Genomic DNA, 25,990 nt, shown 5'->3' with positions numbered 1-25,990 from the left:
CCTAGAGTCCTGAATGCAGAGCTCAGGAATTTGGGCTTGCATCTGTGATGTGGGAAGCCCCTTGAGAGGATTAGAGGAAGGAGAATGATTCTCATCAGGGCCAGGAACAGAGACCTGAGAGGATGTTTGCTGCTACTCACTATTCCGAGGCTTAGTTGTTTGAAACCCACAAATACTTCAGTGCCCATGGGGAGGATAGCCCTGCGCTAATTGTCTGTGTGTACCGTACCTCTTCATAAGAGGGTTTTCCTCTGAGTGAATACCTCATCAGCATGGCTAGTAGCCAGTTCAAAAATAAAATGCACAGTCTTCTCTCCCAGTAGTTGCCTTGCCTTCTGTATTTATCTATTGGGCCTTTCACATGACGGTGTGAGCACTTCCATCAATTCAACCCTGAAGTAGTTCTGTGACTTAAACATGGGAGATGGGTCCTTTGATGTTCAGAAATGTTTATTGGTTTTAAAAGATTGATATGGGCATCTTTTTCTTTCTACAAAATTACATATGAGAATTCTAAGCTTAAAGAATTAATGTCTATTAAAATTCAAACAGTATTGAGCATTTACTCTGTTCCAGGTACCTGTCAGGGTAGGAGGAAAGGAAAGAAAGGCTAAGTCCTCTAGGGCAATTAATTGTCCTCCTGTTCGTTTGGCATCATTTACTTATGTTATATATTTGTCTGTCAGCCCTTATCACAGTACTTGGCTATCTTATGTACAAGGCCTCTATCACTGTGAATGCCTTCCTCTCCCCCAGGATACCGTGTTTTCCTATTCTGTCTAAATCCTGCTACCTCAGCATCCCCCCTCAAAGACTGCTTCTTCCTAGAATTCTTATCCAACTCTTCCAAGCTACAGTCAGTTTAATTCAACAAATCCTTCCGGAGTAATCTCTTAGGTCCGAGGTCCCATGTGAGTAATGTGAGGACAAGAACTGTGCCTAAGTTAATCTTAATAACCTCATTACTAAGCATGGTGCTAGGCACATAGCAGGGGCTCCAGATATGTGTTGTAAGGAAATAAGGGGCTTATGTGCCCTTGAGGAATCAATATATAGACCCATACCAACCACTAAACATATGGGGCAGCATGTGTGGCCTTTGCGTTCAGTTCTGTGAGAATTCAGAGAGGGTAGAGGTGCAGACAGTGGCAGGGAGTATGTCCCCTACTGCTCTTTCCCGTTAGAATGTGTGCATTCACTCATTCAGTCAAAGGTCACTGAGTGCTGCAGTGGTTAACAGCTGTCTGGGCCCTATGGGTATGTGAATCTTGAAGTCATTTAAATGCCTTTGAAGCAGGAAAAGCATTTCTGGGAGATTCGGTTGATTTCTGTGAACAGACTAAATCAGAGGAGTGTTTCACATAGGGAATAAGGTAGGCGTCCTTTAGTATTCTCCAAGGGACAGAGCCCCCTTCTCCTGTAGGTTTTGGAAAATCCTGTCTTCCTTTCTGAGGACTCTCTAAGCAGGAGTCTGTCCGGTCCCACCTGTAATATCTTGTACTCTGCTCAAACATTGGCTTCTGGCTTATTTCCAGTAGCCACCAGCATTGGCTGGACTTGTGGCATCGTGTCCTGATGTGCTGGTAGGCCCTCCTGAAAGCCTGGGCCATCCTGGGAGCATTTCCATTTGCTGATGGTTGTTAGACTTCAGCCAGATAAGTCAATACTAGAAGATATTGGTGGTTTCTTAGATTAGAGTCTTTCGAAGCAAAGGCTGTGTGAGTAGTTTATTGAGGAATTGCTGTCAGAAGAAAACAGTAAGGAAGTGAGAGAAGCAGCAGTGAGCCAAAGAAGCTGAGAAAATGTGCTTCCAGCCAAAGCTTAGCCTCAGTTTGATCCCCAGGGAGCTCTGAAGCATGGGACCACACTGTTGCCTACCTTGCAGCCAGGGCTCAGCCTTTTCTTATTACTTATGGGCTGTAGACTGTTCCTGGGGGAAGAGCATCATCTTCTAGCCATTTCTGAACTAGGTGGTCCGAGAGACCTTCCCCAGAAAAGGGCTCGGTTGTGAACCGTCAGTAGCCAAAACGCAGCCGCCTACACTCCCCACAGTGAGAGTGCACCGGCTCTGTAAAGGGTCGCTGACAGAGGCAGTCTTTAGAAACAGAAGTTGACATTTGTACTTCTTAACCTTAGTGTATCTCTTTCCATTCACAAATGGAGTTACCCTTCTAGGAAGATAGCGGCATAACATTTGTTTAGTGTTTTGAACTTAAAAAATCAAGTTTATTTTCTTATTTCATTGTATACCTGCAAAAGCTGTGTCAAGTGAAGTAGGATAGTTATTGATGCTTTATAGTTAAGAACATTGCAGTACATGATGGTTTAGGGACTTAAGGTCAAGTAGCGGTAGTTTCCACTGGGCACTCTGTTTAACCTTTGCAACAGCTCTTTGAAGTGGGTATTGTTGTCACTAGAAGTTGCGATACGGGAGGCTAAATTTTCAGAGCTGGTATGCAGTGGACTTGTAATTATGTCCACCTGCATAACTCCTCACCTTGCTTTGGTCCCACCATACCCTGCAGCCTCTACAATGGGTAAACAAAACCAAGTCCAAAACCCAAGTTTTTGACATCCGCAACTCTTGGAAAGAGGCCTCAAGTCATGAATGAATGGGCCATTAGGTATGAATGTTAAATGTCTCAATTGTTTAAAGCTAGCATAGCCATATCAGGCTGAGTTGGTAGTGCTCTAGGAGTTGCTACATCAAAAGTAGCCACATTTGTGATATTTTAGTTGTTCAGTTTATATTCATCTTGTAGTCCTATCTAGATTGACATGACAGCCTGAGACTCCAGGCACTGTGTATCATACATAATTCTCTTGGTTTGGTTTGTTTTGTTTTGTTTTTTTCATAGTGAGACATAAATGGATTATAAGATAGAACTTTGAGAATTTTTAATTAAGTTGAGAATAACACAGGGTAATATCTCAGGCATCTAGAATGCTTGAGAGGATAGGGTATTCTGGTTTAATAATTTATTCACTTGGCAAACACTTATTGAGTGCTCTCTGTGCCAGTTAAGGAGCTGACAATTTATACACATGTAAGTAGTCCCCATAGCAGGCGGGTAAGAGTGCTATAACATTAGCCAAACTTGAAAAGGAGTATTTAGGCCTTTAAAATTAGTTTCTTAGTTAATAGTAGTATAGTTGTGTTTTAAAGATTACCCAAAGCAAAGATGTCCCTACATTCTGTTCATTTATACAGTCTTTATTGGAATACCTATTGTGCATGAAGTATTTACTTTAACCCAGTCCCGTCATGTGCCAAGTCAACAAACTTTGAAAGCAGTCTTAGGAAATACAGTCATAATATTATCTATGTGAAACACCTCTAACTTGTAACATATTATAAGATGTGTATTGGTGGTCATGATGGAGTCAGTTTGGGTTAGGTAAGACAGAAATTATCATTCACATATCTAAAAATCAATTAGAAATGAAACCAGTGTGATTCTGGATAAAAGGATATCCAGAAAACATTTATTGAAATCTTATTAAAAATATAAATAAACTTCAATTTGTGCCTGAATCTTTTAGCAAAGATTTTATTCTGAGGCTGAATCTGCTTGTCTTATTTAACATGAATTGTGCATAGTTAGAAATCAATTATGAACTTTTCGGGAAGTAACTAATAATAACTAATAATATATAGAATAAATGAAATCACTAGTTAGCCTAGCTTATAACTTAAATAACAAAAGATTTTACTGCAGATAAATAGCAGACAGGTCTCCCCTCCTTCATCTCGTATGCTGTGATTAATACAGGTCATACTTTTTAAAGCCTTCATCTTCAGATTTATACTATTATATATTGTTAAAAGGTGCCAGATGCCTGAATAGTTCCATAGGATGCTTTGCATTATTATATAGTATTTACTTTGACAAACATTTAAAGTATATAGTGTTGTTTTTCCTTTCAAAATATGAGTTTGTTTATCTTTTTCTTAATATTTGCCTGTGTGTGTGTGTGCGCGCACGCGCATTTATAGTCCTGTTTTAATCAAGGGCAAGTAGGATATGATTTAACTAAAATTGGTTTTATAACAAATAAGTATGTTTTCTACTGTGAGGTACCGACCAAGTCAAAGAATAGATATATACAATTGTCGTATAAAGTAGTTGTGCACTGTGTGTGTGCTGCAGGAACTGTTCTGAGTACTAGAGATAAAAGCAGTGAACAATATAGGAAAAGTTTCTATCTTCTCAGAGGTTACTTTCTAATGTGAGTAGGGAGGAGGACAGTAAACAGGTAAAATGAATAGCAACTATTAAATGCCCAGAAGAAAATAAAATAGTAATAAAGAGAACTAGATTGAAGTATACTAATATCCAGTGTTATTAAAGAGTGTTATAATTCAAGAAGTTGAATCCCTTAAGTTTAAAATTGTCATCACTTCAAGTGTACTAGTTTCTATCCCTTCAAGTCCCCCCTAAATGTATGCAAAACAGAGTTCTGTTTCTGCCTGTGCAGAATTAACTGCTACAGAAATTCTCTCCTTCTCCCTGCTGTAAACAACTGGAACAATATTAAATATCTGTTTGCAGATATTGGGACAACAGGCAGCTCAGGGCCATGATCCCTAAGAGAAGGGAAATAAACGAGGCTGGCATCTTTCCCCCCATCTTATTGTCTGAAGGCAGTTTTCAGATCCAAGCACAGAGATGAGGAACCAAATAGCCCTGTGATCTTACTGAGTTGAAGAGCCAGAGATTACAGTTGAGGCGGCTAGGATTTGTGAAGGAGAGTACCAGAGATGAGGAGCCTTCATAGGGAGAAAGCGCTTTGCATAGCTGTAGAGGATGCCCGGTCACCCCTTGTCTAAGTACTGCTTTGCTCACGTGTAGGGGAAAAACTGGTTGGAAAAGAATCACTGAAAAGCAGTAGGTCAAACCATTTCTGTAGCTCACAAAAGGCTGGGGATTAGTTCATGTTCCCACCTGCAGAGTGGAAAGACCTCATAATACAAGGGAAATAGGATAGAGTCTCTAGAAGAGCATCAGCTAGGTAATGAGGCTAAATTATCCCTAGATCAAAGTCTGCTCCGGACTTGCCCTAACAAAGCTTAAAAGCAAGCATTGAGGGAGAAAACTGATCTGAAGTAACTTAACTGCCTACCAGAACAAGGCCACTTTTAACAAAATCCAGCACCCCAAAACATAACACTAAGTGTCTGGCATTCAATAAAAAATTACCAGAAATGCAAATAAATAAAATATGACCTATAATGGGGAGGTCAACTAATAAAAATAAACCCAGAAATTACAGATGGAATTAATAGACAAGAAGGTTAAAACAACTGCTATAATTATATTCCCTATGATCAAGAGTGTAGAGGAAAACATGAACATTTTGAAGATAGAAATGTCTAAAGTAGAAAATACACTGGTTGAGGTAGCAGCAGATTAGAAACTGAATAAAAGATAATTTAAAACACATAGCGATAGAAAGTATCCAATATAAGGCAGAGAAAGGAAAAATAGCTGAAAATAATGAAGAGAGCCACAGTAAATCATAGGAGAATACCAAGTGATCTCAATGTGTAACTGGTGTCTTAGAAAAATGAGGTTAGGAGAGGAAAGAAAAAAATGGCTGAAATTTTTCAAATGTGATGGAAATGATAAATCCCAAATCTAACATGGTCAATGAACCCCAAAGAGAAGAAATATAGGGAATACCACAGTAAGACACATAGCGATCAGAGTGCTGAAAACCAATAATGAAAATAAAATCTTGAATGTGCCCAGAGAAAAAAGAGGCAATAATGTACAGAGGAACAAAGAATGAAAAACAAGACACAACAAAACATGTATCAGAAATGTTGCAAGCCCAAAGACAATGGATCAACATCTTTAAAGTACTGACAAGGAAGGAGAGAAGGATGGAGCGAAAAAGGGAGACCGGCAACCTAGGATTCTATGCCTAGCATAAAAATCTTTCAGAAATGAAAGGAAAATAAAGATCTGTTTTAAACAAACAAAGCTGAAATAGGTGTTGCCAACAAACTGTCACGATAAGAAATGTTAGTTTTTCAGGTAGAAGAAAAAAGATACCAGATGGAGATTTGGATTTACACGAAGTACTTTAGACACGGTAAAGGTGAAGTTAAATATAAAAGACCTTTCTTATTTTTAATCTCTTTAAAAGATAATTAACTAATTAAAGCAAAATGAATAATAGTGTATGGAGTTTATAACACATATAGAAGTAAAATGTTTGACAATAACATTAAGGGCAGGAGAAAGGAAATTGTAAGATTCTTGCATTGTTTATCCCAAGAATGCAAGATTGGTTTAATCATTCAAAAACCAGTCAATGTAAATTCACCGTATCTACTGACTAAAAAGAAAACCATGTGATTGTCTCAATAGATGGACAAAGAGCATTTAATTTTATTTAATTTGATATAATTTAATTTGATAAATACTCATTCATGATGAAATTTCTCAGGAAACTAAGAGTAGAAGAAACATCCTAACTTGATAAAGGGTGTCTATTAAAAATTTTACAAGTGACCATACTTACTGGTAAAAGACTGAATGCTTTCTGAGAACAAGGAAGGAATGTTCGCTTTCACTAATTCTGTTTAACATTGTGATGGAAGAACTAGCAGTATAGTACAGCAAGTGAAAGAAATACAATGCATTTGGTTTGGGGGCGCAAAAGGAGGTTAAAACTTTTATTCTCAGACAACATAATTAACCATGTAGAAACTCTTAAAATAGGTACCATGATGATAATCCTTGCGGGAATAAATAATATGAGTACCTCAAGAAGCTCACACAGTCTTATGCCGAGCTGATGTATTGTTTGCTTGTTCTAATCAGCCCGTATGTGGACTGGGGTGTTCTGTTATGGGGACTTCAAAATGAATGTGTGTGGACAGATCTGTGTTCAGAGTAGGATAACAAGGAGAGAGTGAAGGGATTCTAAGGCTCATGTTTTGAAGAAAATCAGAAGGAACGAGAAATGTTTCAGTAGAAGAAGGAAATACTGGAAGTGTACAAACCAGCTGTCTCTAGATATTTAAAGGTCTCTTGTGTGGGGATTGGAGACCACCCCGCCCTCCAACCCCTGAATGTTCTGGTTACAGGGAAAGATATTTCTACTCACGACAAAGTTTCCCAAGTTGTTCAAGTTTGGCAACTTTTTGGACTAGACAGTATTGGCACGAATGGTATGCTGTCAAGGAGATTCTAGAAACTTCTAAATAATACACCTCAATTACAACCTGTGTTAATACCTTTAAACTGTGTCTGTATTTGTAAAAACAAATTCGTTAGCCTCCCTGATTTCTCCTGCTTACTCTCTCTGCCCCAGCTGACAGTTTTCATTACCACTTATTTTTGTAACTCATTCTTACAAATTTTAGTTACATGATGCTATACTTTCCTGGTTCTCCTCTCACTTCTGTTATGGTTCTTCCTTTCTGATGATGGAAAGAGGATTTGATAGCCGACTGAACTACATTGCTTGCAAAGTGATTCCCAAAACTGTGATCTCATAAATTATAAATGATTATGAAAGTTTATATAAGTCCCTTCCCTCAAACTTGGAAATGCTTTTGTAAAAAAACATTGAAGTATGTAATGACAGAGTATGCTGTGCAGTGTAGACTTACCCATTCACTAAGGAAATCACTTATCCTTTCCAAGTCAGTTTCCTTATTTTACAGAAAGGGGATGATTATATCCACACCAGAGCTGTCGTGTGCACCAAATGATTAAGTAAAATAACATACGTGAAGATGCTCTACCTTGAAAAAACTCTTTATATGCAGAAAGTATTACTAATTTAGATATTAAGGTACAGATAAACATTTTATAAATCTGGTTGGTGTTTTTTATTTTTAGAGTTGAATCCTAGCAGAGGATTTTCTGTAGATTGCTAATTTAATTAAATGTAACATAAATATATGAATATATGACTGAAGAGTGCTGCCTTTCCAAGTACCGTAAATGAGACTTGTCTACTCTGGTCACATAGTTTCATTCTTGAAAAGTTGCTTTGATAGGTGGCATCTTTAGGGTTTACCATTCAGCACAGGCTGCATCCACTAGATAGCAACACATTTGTTTTGTTGTCTAATTTATTGATATTCTGCCCCTTCCTCAAAAATATCAGAGGCAGAGCTGGTTTATTTTAAGCAGCAATCTACAGGCAGAATCCTAAGGCAAATCTGTCCTTTCATTTGTCTGTCTTAAGCTAGATAGCAAGTATAGTAACACATTATTGACCCTGGTCATTTTTAGCAGCAGTTCCTGGGGTTTTGTTCCACAGCATCACCCAGTGAATGAACATTGTGTTATCTACTGCGTTTATAGAGCTTGTAAATAAAAATTATCATCTTATTGACTTAATAACTGTAATCAGATCTGGATTCATACTGTACTCAATATCAAGCCATTTTACTTTTCCAGTGATTTTTTAAATTACGTGTAAATAGATTATCCACAGATTTTTCACATCAGACTTTTCTCTGAGATGTCCATTTCCTGCTACTCTTGTCTTTCAGTCCTTAATTTCTCAAGGAATGTAGACTAATTGTAATAATAGCCAAGGTTGAGTAGGGGATGACAAAGATGATTCTTTGCCATACGTAGAAGATATTTTTACAATAGAAAATGACATTTAAAAATCTTTCCCACTGCTTTCCCCTTTCATCAGATTTGTAAGATTTTAGTAACATGCCTAAGGACTTGGTTAGTTGATATTGGAGCTGAGCTTCAAACTAAGTGTCTTACTCCTGATCTATTTGACATTCTTTCCACTGTCACATTATGTCTTAGTGCTGTCATCACTACTTGATTCTTTTATTATATAATATCCCTGATTTCTTTGGATAAATTTGAATTGTCATCAAATATAGCCAGAAAGTAAAAGTTTTAATAGAATATGCACGGAAGAAAGCATTTGGGGGGTATAATAGCTTTTATTCATTTTTGTTAGTGACTCATTTTATCTGAGGATTGTTTGAAAGGTTACTTTCTGCACTATGCTAGATGCTTTGATTCTTTTGCCCAAGGATTTAATAATCTAGTGACCCAAGATTTCTTTACTTATCCCAAATTTATTTTAAATATAGAGTCAACAGACAAATATTGGCGAACATGTAAGAACTCAGGATATAGAATTTTTATGAGCCCTTACTGAAGAAAGTACCAGAAGACAATTTTCAGCCAAATAGGAGGTGAATGGAGAATCTTTGGCAAGAAAGACTAACATCTAATTAATTGAATTCAGTGCAGGGCTAAAATGAGAGAGTGATTGCCACAGAAGAAAATGTAAATGTTATAATTCCAACAATGTGGAAATAATAAATAATAAAATAAAAGATGAGAAGAAGCAGAGAAAGGGTGAAATGTAGTGTTGTATGCATGCTAATATCCTCAGATTTTAGAGATAGAAGATAAAAACTATCATTTAAAACAGAAAGGTATAGTATATTCAATGGTTTTTAAAAGTGAGCAGTAAGAAACATTGTAAAATCAATTAAAAGTGTGTGCGGGAGGATGGTAGAGAAGAAATGAGAAATCCTCATTTATCTTTGTGTCATTAGAGAGTTAATGAGTGAAACCATATTTATGTAGTTGTGTACATAAAAGTAACCACAAGGATAGAAATATAACTCTTCTGAGTAATCATATGAAATACAGGAGATAAGGCAAAGCACAGACTATAATGTGAAAGATTTTAAAAAGACACTACAGAAAAGCTCAGAAACTGAAAATTTTTAAAAATAGCATTTACAGTAACATCAAACATGTAAAGTACAGTTGATCCTCATTATTTTCGGAGTCCCTGTATGCGAATTTGCCTACTCGCTAAAATTTATTTGTAACATTAAAATCAATACTTATGGCACTTTCCCGGTCACATGTGGGCATGGGCAACATGGCAAAAATTTTGGGTTGCCAGCTGAAGCTGAACAAGGGGACGTTCTGCTTCTTTGTTTCAACTCTCATTCTATAAACAATTATTTGTAAGGAATGTATATTAAACAAGCAGTCCTTAAACAGAAACATATCAAACAAGATTAAGAAAAACAAGTTTATTGATCATTTGACAAAAATGTGACCAGAGGCTCACAGGCAAATAACGAGAATCAACAGTACTTATGGATGAATCTAACCAAAGAAAGACGTGCATGCAAGACTTGGACACTGAAAACTACAAAACATTGCTGAGAGATATATCTAAAGATACAAAGAGATATACCATGTAAGTGGATCAGAAAACTCAGTATTGGTGTCATTTCTTCCCAAATTGATATGTAAATTCAACACACTCCCAATCAAAATTCCAGCAGGCTTTTTAAAAATCGACATTCATTTGAAAATGTAAAATCTTAAAAAAGCCAAAACAATTTTGAAAAAAAAAAACAAACCAGAATTGGAATACTTAACATTAACCAACTTCAAGACTTTTTTAAAGCTAGAATAATCAAGATAGTGCGGTATTGATGTAAAAATAATATAAAAAGATCAACAGAGTAGAGTCCAGAAATAGACCCTCACATATATGGACAACTGATTTTCAACAAAGGTGAAAAAGCAATTCAGTTGAAAATCGATAGTCTTTTGAACAGGTGGTGCTAGACTATTTTGATATCCCTGTTGAGAAATAGGAACTTTGATCCATACCTTTTACCATGTACAGAAATTAGCTCAAAATGGATCATAGACCTAAATATAAAACTTCTAAAAGGAAACATAAGAGAAAAATCTTTGTGATTTTGGATTAGGCAAAGATTTCTTAGACATAAAACCAAAAGCATGATTCCTAAAAGAACATGTTGCTAAATTAGACATAAAAATTAAGAACTTTTGCTCTTTGAAAGAAATTGTTCAGAAGATGGAAAGACATGCTACAGACTGGGAAAGAATATTTGCAAATCATATCTCTGATGAAGGATTTGTATTCAGAATTTTTAAGAATTCTCCAAACTCAATAACAGCCTAATTTTTAAAAATGGGCAAAAGTATTGAACAGGCACTTTACTAAAGAAGATATACAGATGGCAAATTAGCATGTGAAAAGACTCTCAATGTCATTATTCATTAAGGAAATACTAGTTAAAACCACAGCTGGGTATCACTCTGTAGTCATGAGGATGGCTAAAATTAAAAGATGACAATACCAAGAGTTGACAGGATGTGGAGCAAGTGGAACTCACATTCATTGCTGATGGGAATGCCAAATGGTACAACCGATTAGGAAAATAATTTGGCAGCTTCTTAAAAATTTACGCATATACCTACCATATGTCCAGCTATTCCAGTCCTAGGTATTTACCTGAGAGAAATGAAGGCATATGTTCATACAAAATGTTCATAACAGCCTTATTTGCAGTAGCCAAAAACTACAGCTAACTTGATGTCCATTAGCAGATGAATGGATGAACAAATTGCCTTACAAGGGAATACTACTCAGCAATAAAAGTAATGAACTATTGATACATTCAGCAACATGGATAAACCTCAAAAGAATTATTTTAAGTAAAAGAAGCCAGACTGAAAAAATAATACATAGTGTAAGATTCCATTTCTATAAAATGCTGGAAATTGCAGTCTAGTCTATGGTGACAGAAAACAAATCATTGGTTGCCTGGGCATGAGGAAGTGGTTGGAAGAGAAGAGTGAGTTACAAAGGGACATGGTGGGGAAACTTCTGTGGGTTATAGATATGTTTATAGTTTTTATTATGATGGTTTCATAGATATATGAACATGTCAAAACTTACCAAATTGTACATTTTAAATAGATACAGCTTATTGCCTCAATTACTGCTCAGTAAAGCTGTTTTTAATAAAAGACAGTAATAGCAATATAAGCAGAAAGTTTGGCTACATCTTATACCTATCAATAAATGTAAATGTTCTAAACTTACATATTAAAAGAAATACATCATATAAAAATACAATTACAGGCTGTACACAAGACATGTTTAAAAGAGATTTAGATTCAGAGTAAAATTATGGAGCATATCAATGAAATGCAAACAAAAAATAGCAGAAGTTTTAATCTTAATATTAAAGATTTAATTCAGGGTAAAAAAAGATATTTAACAAGTCAACAAAAAGGTTTTGTGTAATGAAAATGGGTGCAACCCAGTGAAAGTTAAGAGTAAGATTAGTATTTATCATATAGCAGCATCACTTTCCTTAAAACATACAGAAAATATAAGGAAAAAGAAAATTTTGCATTGTATGCACGTAATGTGACCTTTATAAGCTGAAAACAGAAGCTATATCTTCTTTTTAGAGCACTCACGATTGTTCAGACAAGTGTTCAAGTAATATTTTAATCATAAAAAGTAAAATTACAAATGTATTTAAAGAATGGAAAATTCTTAGCTTTATCTGGGAGTGAGGATAGCCTTGCTAATTATTAAGTAAAATATGAAAATGAACAAACAAAACTACTGATATTTTATTGTATACACTTCTGAAAAATCTACGTGGCAAGAAAACACCTTAAATAAAGTTAAAATCCAAATAAATGAGGTACTTTGCAACAATGGAAGTGATTTCTTTAATGTATAAAGAGTACCTACAAATCAATAAGAAAAAGACCAATAACCCAAAAGAATCATGGGCAAAGGATATAAACAGTTCATAGTAAAGAAAAAGATGACTTTTAAGTGTTTTAAAAAATGTTCAGTACTCTGATTTCTCTTCAGATCATATAAAACATGCTCAACTTCAGTCATGACAGTAGAAATGCTAATTAAAAGCACAATGACATCGTTTTTCATATATTGGGCAGTGCAGGCCATAACACTTAATAACTCCCTATGAGTGTGGGGGAAACTCACTCTCATACACATCTGGTGAGAATAAATTGATGTAACTTCTATGAAAAGTAGTTTGACAGTAACTTGAAATATTAAAAGTGCACATACATACCACTTGATCCAGCAATTTTATTTCTAGGAATGTAGCCTATAGATATATCCGCCTGTGTGCAAAATGAATACATGGGTATTTATTGCAGCATTGCTTGTAAAACAGAAATTGTTTCATTTTTAGTTAAATTAAAAAGAGATTTATTAGATAAATAAGGCTGAATCTATACATCAGTTAGAGAGACAGCACTAATAGACAGGTGATCCAGACCATTCCACAAGCTACAAGCTGTGTTAAGGGAAAAAAAGGAGCGGGCAGAGCACTGTACTGCATGCTGTCGTTTCTTACGTGTATCCGATGCTGGTACAGACTGAGATTCTCCCTGAAGGGATCCACATGGTGCTAGTAATAGTGCTGTTCTCTGTGATCCAGGACGGGAATTGGAAGGCGCATCTTATTCACTCGTTACATTTGGTGCTTTACACACATTACCTGATTAAAAATATTCTTTGCCTTAGAAATCAATCAAGAACCTGGAAGACCCTACAAAATTAAGTATTAACTTATCCAGTAGAGCTTATGAATGTTTTAGTAATAAAAATAGCTGAATATGATAGTAATTATTATGTGTTGGGCACTGTACTATGGGTTCTTTACAGACATTGTCTCAGTTTTTCTAATAATCTTTCAAAGTAATTGTACTACTTTACAGTTTAAGAAAGAGATTCAGAATATGACCCATGGACACAGATAATAAGGCCCCTTTTAAGAAGTTCAGTTGAATGACACTTGAGATATATATTTGCTTCAAATATATATCCAAGCTTTTACCAAAAACATTTATCAATGGCTTGTCTGATGACAGGTACGCATGTTAGTTACATAGATGTTTTCTTGTACTTTCAAGGAAAGACAGCTATTGTCTTACTTAAAATTTTTTATATTAAGATTGGAATGTGCACGTTTGCAGCAGGCTCAACATCTTGGGAATACCAACTGCCAAGATAAATATCGTCTTTTGAGAGTAAATATTTTCATATTTCCATATAATTATGATGTGGCCCTACTGAACTGGTTTTATTCCATAAAGAAAATGAGATTCTTCAGCAGATGGACAAATTTTAAATATAGGCTAAACCTTCAAAATAAAGATCCAAGTAATATGAGGGGAAAAATGGAAAACATTCCCTCCCTTATTCTTTTATATCTTTTAAATGAGAGGTTTTGCCTCTATCACTATAAATAATCAATAGCGTTTTGTTTTGTATTTTGTTTTATTTTGAGCAAGGGCAAATTTCAGTCTTTGTATTCTTCAGTACTCAGGAGATTGCTTTGACAGCTGATAAACTGGCCTATGTATTAAAATAATTATACGGCAAGTCTTTGGGTATCTTAGTATAAAATCGATTTATGTCAGATTCATTTCATAGCATCTGGAAGTTTGCCTGCTCATGGCAGCAAATTAGGGTTCGCATTTACTATTGACTCACTATGACACATAGTTTATGGTGGATACTTATGTATTTTCTATCCAGTGCTCTTTAGAAATAAGATATACCTCGTTTACCTAGTAAATGCATTCATGAAAAGAAATATGTAAAAAATTATTAGACAATGAATTTTACTTTTTTGGCTTGGTCATTTTGCATGATGCTCTTTTTATTTATAATTCTTATTTATTAGGGTTCATTGTTTCAATTAGCTTTATTTCCTGTGGCAAGTAGCTTTACGTAAATATTCGATTAGAAAATGGTAGATGTTGCCACAAATTCACGTGCATTCTTTAAAGCATTGTTCATTTACCAACTCTTCTTACGTGAGACTGCAGTTAGCTTTCTCTCTCTTTCTTAGTCTTAAGATTTAGAAACAAAGAAATATCACAATTGTTTTAATTTTCACTGACATACTTGGCATTTCACAAATATATTTGCATCTGCTTCATTTCTTCCCATGTCCATTTGTGCTCATGTCTAGAACCATAAAATGTTCAAAAGCAAAGGCACTGCTGTTTTGCAGAATGAATTTGTTGGAGGTCAGTTTCTCTACCTCTTACCAGACAAGTGTAGCCCCCACCTTTCTCCAGGTGACCACGGGGTCATCTTTGCTGCAGGGTCAGACTCTGGCGTAGCCAGCGGCTCTGACATCTGCTGTGCGTGTTGGGATGGATGAAGTTTCCCAAGGACTGCCTCGAACTTTCAGGACTGCGCTCCTTCCTCATCCTCTCCTGCTTTGTAGGTGCTGCCACTTAGAGTCAGTGTGGGGAGAAGCCTACAGGCTGTGCACTGAAGTGCGCACTTTCAAAGTCACCATTAGAAATAGGCTGTCATTTATGGAGACTAGTGCGCAGAAGGTCGATTGGTAACGTAACATGTTTATAGATGTGTGTCCTTGTTACAGCACCTCTCTGTGGAGAAACTGTACTTCATCCCCACTTTACAAAAGCGATGAGACAAATAAAACAACTGAAAGAGGAGATTGCACATTAGGTTAGCTCAATAGGTTTTACAAGTACAATGAAATAATCTATACAGATTTGAATCTGAACTTTTCACTTGTTCGGCACTTTGTGATAAACTGGGTGGATACAGAAGTAGCCGAAGCATCTTTGTCTTAGACGACAATAACTTTCCTGGACACAGGACCGACCAGCACTTGTAAGATGACAAAACTGAGGCACAGGGTGCTTAAGTAACTTGCCCAGAGGCCCACAGCCAGTCATTGGTGGACTGCGAATTCAGCCTGATCTGTACTATTAACCTTGCAATATGCTGCCTTAATCGAAGGCTGATTTAAAAAGACAGCAGCAGTTCCTCCCCGCAAAGAGCCTTTCATCCAGGGTACGTGCTGGAATTCCTGGGGACAGATCTCCACAAGGCACATGAACATGCCCCATGTGTCGTATTTTCCGAACCGTATCCGAATCAAATCTTGTGACTCATACCACCAACCACATCCAGCTTCCGTGGAATTAGGAGTGACTCTGAATTAGAAACAAGGTCTCCTCAAACATTCTTACTCTCTCTGCCATCCGTGTTTGCTGGATTGACCGCCTCCGTCATAGCCCCTGACCAGCACTGTGCATGTAGCAGGTTCTCTGCAAAGGTTTATGGAATAGCTCAGTAAGCCGATCCCAGACAGGCATGGTTGTGGCCCAGTGCCAAGTTCAGAGCCCTTGCCTCTAACAAATACAGTTATCATTGTGATTTATTTATTGCACAAAACACTTGATTTTGATGAAATCCAAGTTAGCATTTGTGACTTTCTAATCATAGCTGATTCAGGCAATCATTTTTGAAATATGGAATATCGAATAAGATAGAATATTTTAAAGAGTACATTCATGTAAAAATAAATTATGAATTCCTTTAGCCACGTCCTCTCTTTAGAAATAGCACTCATACATATTTTATACATAAATTGACAAGGATGGCAGAGATCTCATCTTCCCCGTGGCAGTTTGAACCAGACTGATTGAGGATTTATTGCCTAATTAACTTGTCAATCTGACATAAAAGTCATTAGTTCTGGAAAAACATGTTTGTCATACTGGGAGTATCCCTAATTAATATAGTCAATATCTAACATATTTAAAACTAAACAGAATAATAATCTCCAAAGCATATGTTATAGACTACAAGGAACTGGTGATAAACTTCTTTGGGTCATGAAGCAGTGCTCTAAGTACAGGTTTGTATTTGAGGAGAGACAGTGCCATGTTGTATATTGTTGCTTCTGCTTTAAATACAGTGAAATCAGTGCTACTAACATTGACTCCCTCTGCTGATGAAGCAAAAAGGTAATAACTGAAGGCTCACAGAGGTTGTGTGATTTGGACTGAACTAGGATTCAAACCCGGGGTCCAGCATGTTCTTTTCTCAACATCAGAACCTACTAACCAACTTGACCTTTGCAGTGTCCACTCATGGTCTTATTTTCCCTTCCTAAAGTGCATGTAAACTTGGAGCTCAGCAGGATAAACCAGGTAGTCATATCAAGACAACCGTCTGACACAGTGTTTTCTTTTGCTGATGTTCAGCCACATGCTGGATTATCAATCGGTAGTGCAGTAAGGTACTGCACTGCCAGTGACCTCACAGGGCAGCTATCATGTAACCATATGCTGATACCTTATAGTATCGTTCCCCCAAACCCACTCTGCCCCAGCATCACCATGTACACAGTGCTATGTAGCAAAATCATTCAGTAGTATTTCCAGGCTGCTGAGCAGCTCACGGCAAACTCATTCATTTGCTTGTAAATGCGCACATTTCTATCATAAACATAAACATCAGAAGTTGTTTTTGAACTAAGAAGGTTTGATTCATTGGCCCCATTCAGTCCTACCCCCATATAGATTCCATTATTATGTTTTTCCATACCCATTAAAATGTTTTTTTTCTCTAGCAATGCACCCTGTGATAGAATGCTTGTGTTTAGTAACCAGAACGGCTGTGAGGGGCCAGTGTAGTTATTTTTCCATTTTATCAGGTCCTTTCTGCACTGTAGTTTTGCTGTTATTTATTTAAATTGTATGATAGGCTGAAATATTAACTTACAAATTAGAATTAACAGTTAAAGTAGCTGAAAATAAACTTGCTTGAAACATGCAGAATAATTGGGGAGCCTGTACTTACTCTATTGTGCCTTATTACAGAGTGCCGAGTCGTGGATATCATTTAGAAAGCCATTGAAAATACAAGCTTATGTGATGTTTCTTGGTGGACCCCAAAAGACAAAGAGGTCACTGCCTCTGCAAGTAGAGTGAGTGTATAGGACATTTCCTAGGACTGTCCCCAGTGGGTGGGGTGTTAGAGCATCTATGACTTCTTTTTGAGATGTTTTGTTGGAAACGGAAGGATGGGGTTCAATGAACAGCATCACAAAATACCACCATGTTAGGTCACATGATGCAGAGCTCTTCAGAGCAGCTCTGAGGTTTATCTGGAAAAGCTTCCTTCAACGCATAAGCCATACCAGGTGTGTGTCCCTTTCTTTTGAAAAGCAGAAAGAAACTATGCTGGGTGTTGTGTTTCCAAAAATACATTTATCTGACTTAGACACTGTGTAACCTAAGAGCAGTAACTGGTTTTATAATAATCAGCATCCAGGACATCTAGACAAGAGGGATTATTAAACTCTTGAGTCATTTGGTTCTAAGACATAGTAATAGAAAAATTAGATGTGTATGTGAAGAAAAAGAATTTCATTTCATTTGAAACTCAGATTCTCTCTCTCACACACACGCATGTGCACACGTGTGTTCTCTTGAACGAGGATTGGTCTAGGAAGGCATACCCATTGGTATACATATTACATGTGGTTTGCCAAAGTTTGTCTTCATAACTTCTAACGTAACTGGTTATCTTCTTCTCCTGTCTTCCTAGTATCCCTTCTGTTCCTGCTCCAAATATGTAAGGACTAAAAATGTCCATGTGACATGCTTGGTGGCTTTTGCCTTTATGAAAATACTTTGAATCCTTTTATAAGTTAATCTATAAGTAGTAATTTTAAACACTAATATAAAATTTTTTTTCACATCTCAGTCATCCAGCAACTGAAGATTACCACAGTAAAGATGTATATTTACTCTAACCACAGACAGCCTCTTAACATGCATTCAGGAGCACATGAAACATCCATTAGGAAGACAACCCCTGTTTTGAGTAAAAGCACTGTGATACCTACACCTGTCCCCTGCCCAAGGGTATGGGTAAGGCGAATACACAAATCACCATGATGTCTTATGTGAGTTATCATAAATACTAACAAATCAGAAAAATGCTCTGGCACCAGTAAGCCTTGAAAACTGATTGGTCCAGTTGTCTTTTGTTGTGTAGTTAACTACTGCAGAACTTAGTGGCTTAGCAAGAAACATTTGATTTTGTTCATACTTTGGTGGGTCAGGAATTCGGGGAGGGCACCTGTGGGCAGTTTGTCTCTGATTCACGTGGCAAATGCTGGGGTAGCTGGAACTGTAAAAGACTCATTTCCAAGGTGGCTCCTTCACTCACACGTCTGGGTCTTGGTTCTCTGCGGCCTCGCTCTCCCCACATGGCACTTCAGTCTCCAGGGACTCTCCCTGTAGCTTGGGCTTTTTCTGGGATGGCTCAGGACTCCAAGAGCGATTGTTCAGTGGTGGCAAGGGGAAGCTGCAAGCTTCATCGACCTAGACTCAAAGTCCCACATGTGATTGCTGCAGCATCCTGTTGATCAGACACATTACTAAGGGCAGACACATTACTAAGGGCAGCCCAGATTCAAGGGGAGATGAATCAGATTACACCTAGTAATCTTCAAAGCAGAAAGTTATGGGCTATAAAGGAGCTGATTGTAAAACTCCTTTGGGGGATAAATCAGTTTTGCAATTACTGGTTGCCCAACAACTACTTTATATATGAGGAGAAAAAGTGAAATGTTACACATGGTTTGTTCTACTTTGTATTTGATTTTTGCCTTAATGCAGTAAAATCAGTGAGCCTGGCTTTCACTCACCAGTAGGTTAAGTATGATGGTAATAATGCTAATTGTATATGGACAGCAATGACAAGAGAGGTCTCTGAGATGACATGAAGCTTTTAAGTCGGAGTGATGGGAAATATGGTTGTGCTGTTGACTGAAATAGGAAACCCAGGAAGAGAGAAAAAAGTTGGGTCCAAACAATTTAATAATGCTTTAGACTGCAAGTAATAGAATACCCAACGAAAGGCAACCTAAAACCCTCATTTTTCTCAGATAAATCTGGGGCAGACAGTTTAAGATTTGATTCAGCTCACAGACGTCAGGGCACAGTCTGCTTCTCTGAGAGTCTGTGACCTTCCTCTCATGTTACAAGATGGCTACCTCAGCTCCAAACATCACATTAATTTTTTATTAACAGAGAAAGGAAAGAATCTCTCTTAACGTCTCCCATCCCCAGGAGCTCCACAGTGGTGAGGACGGGGTTGCATTTCCATGTGCTAGCTTCAGAGGAGACTAGGAGAGGCATTTTTGGCATTTTCAGGCTTTTTCATGGGAAGCCAGCTCTCCTAGCAGAGAGAAAGGCATCAGGTAGGTAACCAACAATGTCCGCCACAGCGATGAATTCCCTTTTTTTTTTCAGTGGCTGAAGGTTCACTTAGCAGCCTTATAGAGCTTGAATTAAATGGCTAAATCATAGCTGTGATAAATTAGTATTTTCTAGAAACAGTTTCTCAGTGGGCTTTTCTTCTTTTACTTTGTGACTGAGAGCTAAGCCCACTGCTTCTTTACAAATAAAAGATTTGCTAATTTCCCTTATATTTTTAAAATATGAATGAAAGCTCCTTTGGCTGCCATGAAGACATGTATCCATCCCGTTATGCATCTTGCAGAATTGCCTTCCTGGTATCGTTACACATTATACATCTTTATAAGGGCCTTTATGTGTGTACACGTGGGTTTATAAGATGGAAGAATTTCTGTAGACATTATGAATCATGTTTGTTTTAAAGTCTGGAGGCTTAGGAAACTCTCTGATATTTAGAGTTGAACCAGGACAACCAATTCTAGCTATTCCCCTGAATGGCAGAGGATGGCTGAGCTGAGCCCGAGCCTGTGACACAAGTAGGATAAATCTCAGAAAATATAGAAAGTATCTTGGCTCCGAAAGAGCCTGGTTTGGACATTTGGGATTGCAGAGTAGTGCTTTAAATTCCTAAACTGGATAAAGTTGGAATCCTTTGTTCTGTGGATGTGTAATTATAATTGTCTGATCTGTAATTGTCCAATTGTGATAGTTTAACGCGATAAAATTCACACGTGATAAATTGGAGCTGAGAGTGTCACTATTGGTACCTGTGCTGGTGAAAAGTAAGCTTGAGGAAGGGAAGACCTGAGGAAAGAAGGTCTAAATCTCATCTTGCATCCGTAGCAGTCCATTCGGTCATCTGACGTTCACTGAATGCCCACGTGCCCTCAGTACCAGGCGTGGAAGAAAGGGTAAGGCCAGGTCTGCCTTTGAGGCACTCACAGTGTTAGGAAAGGGAGGTGGCAACCTTGCCTCCTTCTCCTCAGAATAGAAAAGTGAATATGAGAAATCTGTGTGGTCTACCAGGCAAGCTAGTTGAGCTGGTTTTCCTTAGAATTTTAAAGTTTCATTTCCAAATTTGAGTTGGTGTAGTAAAATCACATTATGTTACAGTAATTGTGTTTGAACTAAATTATAGCGAGTGCCAAGAGAAAGCTTTGCCTACTCTTTTTTTTCTGATATTTCAGAAATAGATTTCAAAGCAACTTAGTGCCTTAGGGAAAATTTTATTTCCGTAATACTTAAAATGATTGACTCAAGTCAGTGAATCTGTAATTTACTAGAAGCTGTATTTCTGAAAGTCATTTTAAATGATAAAGATTATTGCTGAAAAATGGATACATCTAACCAAAATAAAAAGCTTAATGCCTTATATACTTCCAGAAAAAAAGCAACAACTGATGTCAGCCTTAAACTCTCCTCTTAACTTCCCCCAACCACCCAAGTCTGGTCTCACTCTAGATTTAAATATGCAAACAAGATTCTGTGAGTCCTAATTCGTGTCATCAAGGAAAGTCAGCACCTTTCCATTTATTTCTGAGGATCTCAGTGGTGGCCTTAGGTGTTCTGGTTTTGACTGCCACTTTTTCCTCCAAATCTCAGTCCTGGCTTCAATCCCAGTCTTCCAGGGCCCACTGATCACCATGCTTCTTCACCCTGTGGGTGCAGCCTGTTTGGGCCCTAGGCGCCAGCCCTTAGGGCCCTTCACAAGCCCGCTTCCTCTCCTGGCTCAGCATGAACAGGGAGATCACTGCCAGGACTTAAAGGTGGATATCACACCTCATTCATCAGGATCCCTGCTGTAGGGGAGTGAGTGCACTGCCTACTGTCTCAGAGCCACTCACCTCCTTCTGGGACTTGTTTCTCTCCCTGCAGAATCTGTTCCTACTTCCTTATCTTCCCCAAATCCGGGGGCTTCCAGAATGTAACCCTCAGCTGGGACTTTCTTAACCAAAAAGTCTCAGCAAGTATTTTTCTAGCTCCAAAGCATTCACCATTTCCTAACTCTGGAGATTCACATTTAGCCATATTATACACACACACACACACACACACACAGTTTGAAATTGTAAATTTTCTTTAGTGGACTCAAAATTTTCTTTAGTGGACTCAACTAACTGGATCATTACATGCTTTCTACCCTGTTTGGGGGCGGCCAGGCAGAGGCCATCCTAGGTCTTTGTACTCTTTGCTATGGGCAGTTCCCAGGTATGGTATCACTTTTCCTATAAATAGCCTTTTTTATGTGTTACATAGGCAGGCTTATAATAGTTTTGGTTACAAAAATGGTTTTAGAATAAAACGCCTTAGAAGAATTGGGTCCAGTGACAACTTAGGGCCTGTGAAACGGCAATTTCTGGTGCTCCCCAGAGTGGAAGGGTTTCGTGTGGGAAGTGTGCTGAGGGCTGTGCTAGGTCATGGGGTGAGCATAGTGAGTCTTTCTGGGGCACCAATGTCCCAGTAAATTTGGTAGAAGTGTTTAAATGTTAAAACTGTAGGCATATAGAGCAGAATAGAAAATTCATAATAATTTTAAATTATGATGTTTTAAGCTTGAGAAACTTTACTTCAGGGCTGTTCTCCCAGGCATCTCTAGGGCTTCAGGTAACTCTCTTCCAGTAAAAGCAACTTTGGTGGAAGTTTGAGAAACACTGTACTTCAGGAGGTACCACCATAAAAATGTATAACTTTTTAAAAGGTATTCTGTTATGGCATTTGTTAGCTCCTTATTCTGACATTTGATGTCATGTGTGCCTAGAAAGTTGTGTTTGAGTCAATGTATTTGTAAATTGGGTACTTGTAAATGCAATAGACACTTTTTAATGAACCCTGAAATAAGTTACTATAGTATTACTCTCTGGTTATTAGTTTTATAAGTTTGAGTGTAATAAGATCATTTTTCTTAAAGCATTTTTTTTTTTACTTAACTGTAAAGATAAACATCCACTTATCTTAAATTGGAAATAGTTCTTTATTAATTTCACTTTCAAAAAATGTCACTTTTATCAATACCGTTGAATTTATCTGATTCAGACCAATGAAAATTTAAGATTATATTTGTTACTGGAATTAAGTAGTCTAAGAACTATTTTTTAGATTCCCGACCATATCGAATATGTAAATTATTTTTTCTAATACTTGTATTATCTTAATGAAGCACATACAACAGAACATCAGTTCAATCATTCAGTTTCTCAGGGCAAATGATTAAATAACCATGAGATGAACAAGGCTAACTTCAAACATGATTTGGAATCTTGTACTATTTATTACTCTAAGCAATTATATTGGTCAAATATAAATGTTCAGACATTTTCATTAACATGCTATATATGTCCAGTTACTTCCAAATGCTTTCTTACTCTTCGTACAGTATCATCATTCAGTAAATGTTTAATAGATAGGCTTATTAAAGTTTTATTATGCTTAATGTAAAACAATAGAAATGAAGATAAGTTAAAGTAGAATGGATAAAATGTAATTGAAATAATTTGGAGTACAATTTAAATAAACGCCTTTGTTAATTTGAAATTTAAAAGTATGTGACCACAACTTAAGATATGTTCAAATATATCATTATGGAGAAAATAAGAATAACATTGTATTATTGGTTTCTAGATTCTTTTGTAAAAGACTATTAACTTTAGCTAAAAATATAAAAGATAAAACTAACTTAGCTACCTTACTTATTATTAATTCAATAAGTATCTTGGTTAAGCAACTGCTTATATAAGATTTAAGTAAGATGTAGAACAGAGTATAAATATAATTATCATTGTCTAGAAAAGTGAATTATATAGAAATTCTTATAGAACATTTATAACTTCAATGATTCTTTTACTGTGATTATAATTACTATGATTATAATTTATTATGTAGGAAAAATAACTATAACAAAATATTATTGACTTAGTTGCTATAATGTGAAATAAAGTTTAAAATTTTAAATAAATTATATTAGTCTAAAAATCCTATCATTGAGTTAAAGAAACATAGAGAAAGTGTACGTTTTTCTGGGAATATAATTTAAATTAAGTTTTGTAAACTAGTAAATTAATTTTGATTTGATGTAAGTACAATATTATTCATATTAACATAGAATATTTGGTAAAACCAGAATGGTGACTATTGGCTGCTCAGCACAGGCTCTGACTGGTAGGGAAATGCTGGCTTGTGTTGAGTTTTGCTGGTAGGACGGTGTCTCTTAACTACAAACAGGAGTATGGTTAAGTTGTTGAAATTAAATTGTAATGAATATTTTTTAATTTCATTATTAGGCTATCAGCTGCAAAGGTCAACACAGTATATCGTACACTCTGTCAAGGAATCAGACTGTGGTGGTCGAGTACACACATGATAAAGATACGGATATGTTTCAGGTAACATCTTCCTTTTTTTTAATGGAAATTTTAGGACGTTTTTCCTTCAGTTCTTTATTTCGATATGTAATCAGGACTTCTGGTACATTAGCCTTTGGTGGTACCCAAGGAGAAAGAGATGAAGATAGCATAAAAATTATTCCTATTTGGTTTTTGAAAGACTAAGAAAAAACTTAGTTCTAAAATTGCAAAAATATGTAGAGAGAGGCTATAGTCACAGATCTCAATGCAATAAAAATAGACTTTAATAACAAGAATAAAAATTTTTATAGCCAGCCACATTTAAAAGCCAACATGTTCCTAAATAACACTTGGATCAAAGATGACATCAAAACTACAATTATAGGCCTCTTTTAAAATAATTATGGTAACACTATATAGCAAAACTCATGAGATGTGACCAACATCATACTCAAAAGAAATATAAAAACTTAAGTGCCTTTATAATGTGGAAAGAAAAAAGCAAGGGAGGGAGGGAGGAAGGAAATCAAGGCACTAAACATTTATCGCAAAAAGTCCTTTTTAAAAAATGACAGTAAGAAAGTAGAGGACAAGTGCAGGAATAATTTTAGTAGCATATAATAGAAAGTCCGGAAAGACATCAAAAGAAAGGAGGACGTAGTAAAGGAAAAAGTCAATTAATTTAAAAAGAAGAGAATATTTCCAAGATTTGGTACTTTAAAACAATAGAAAACTAAAATTAAAGCTAATGAAATAAAAAATTAAGCACAGATTGGAAACCGTGAGGCTTTGCATTTCTGTATGGAGTTAAATGATTAATTAAAGGATGTTGAAATAAATGTCAGAGTATCATGTAATAACATCAAAAATAAGAAAATATGTTCAACCTCACTTATAAAGAGAGAAATGTGAATTCAGATCACACAGCGATACTATTGTTCACTTAAAAGATTAGCAGAAATCCAAAAGGATTTGTCAGAGATGTGAGGAGACACTCTCCTACATCATATGACCTCTGTGGGTTGTTGATTTGGAAATACCTATGACAAATACAAAACACTTATGTTCTTAGATTTAACTCTTCTCTTTCTAAAGCTCTTCTCTTTCTGAAGACTTACAGTATCCCTACATACACATAAAATGACATTTTTACCAAGTTATTGCTCCAAGCATAGTGTAATAGCTTAAATGTCCTTCAGTAGGGGACTAGTTCTATGAATTTGGAGACAAGCACGCAGTGGGGGCCTCGAAAGCTGTAAAACAGAACGAGAAAAAGCTCTACATATGCGGAAAGAGTTCCAAACTTATTTAATGAATTAAATATTAATATTATTAAATATATTAAGCCATTGATAGTATTATATTCAGTTAAGATTACTTAATGTTAAATGTTAATAAAGTAAATAATGTTATTAAATATGTTAAATTTTAAATAGCATATTAATTATTAAATATTAAATTAGTATAATTAAATTATTTAAATAATGCTATATGCATTAAATAAAGCAGTTGCTTGTTGGAGAAGAGAACAAGGCAGGTGATACATTTGGAGGTATTTCACACTTTTTGATTTTTTTTGAATCTTGTGAATTTGTTAGCTATTTTTTAAAAAACAGTACTAGATAGATAGATAGGTAGAGTCATAGTCATCATCACAGTCGTAGGGACATAGTTATTTAAGTGCCAGTTTGAACTCGAAAGTAAGATTTTATCATATTTAGACAAAATATTAAGTGGTTTTACTCTTCATGC

The 25,990-nt window shown here is 36.3% G+C and overlaps 1 protein-coding gene across 1 annotated transcript in view; it reads left to right on the top strand.

Annotated features, from left to right (window-relative positions):
- Window positions 1–25,990, top strand: part of PELI2 (pellino E3 ubiquitin protein ligase family member 2) — a 161,019-nt gene that overhangs the window by 115,849 nt on the left and 19,180 nt on the right. The window contains exon 4 of the mRNA XM_025038740.1: window positions 24,176–24,277. Within this exon, the coding sequence (XP_024894508.1) occupies window positions 24,176–24,277 (102 nt within the window). The remainder of the gene's footprint in view (window positions 1–24,175; window positions 24,278–25,990) is intronic.

Source organism: Pteropus alecto, unplaced genomic scaffold, assembly GCF_000325575.1.
Source record: "Pteropus alecto unplaced genomic scaffold, ASM32557v1 scaffold86, whole genome shotgun sequence".
NCBI lineage: Eukaryota > Metazoa > Chordata > Mammalia > Chiroptera > Pteropodidae > Pteropus > Pteropus alecto.
Note: the sequence above shows the minus strand (reverse complement) of the source record. Positions and strands in the feature narration are given on the sequence as shown.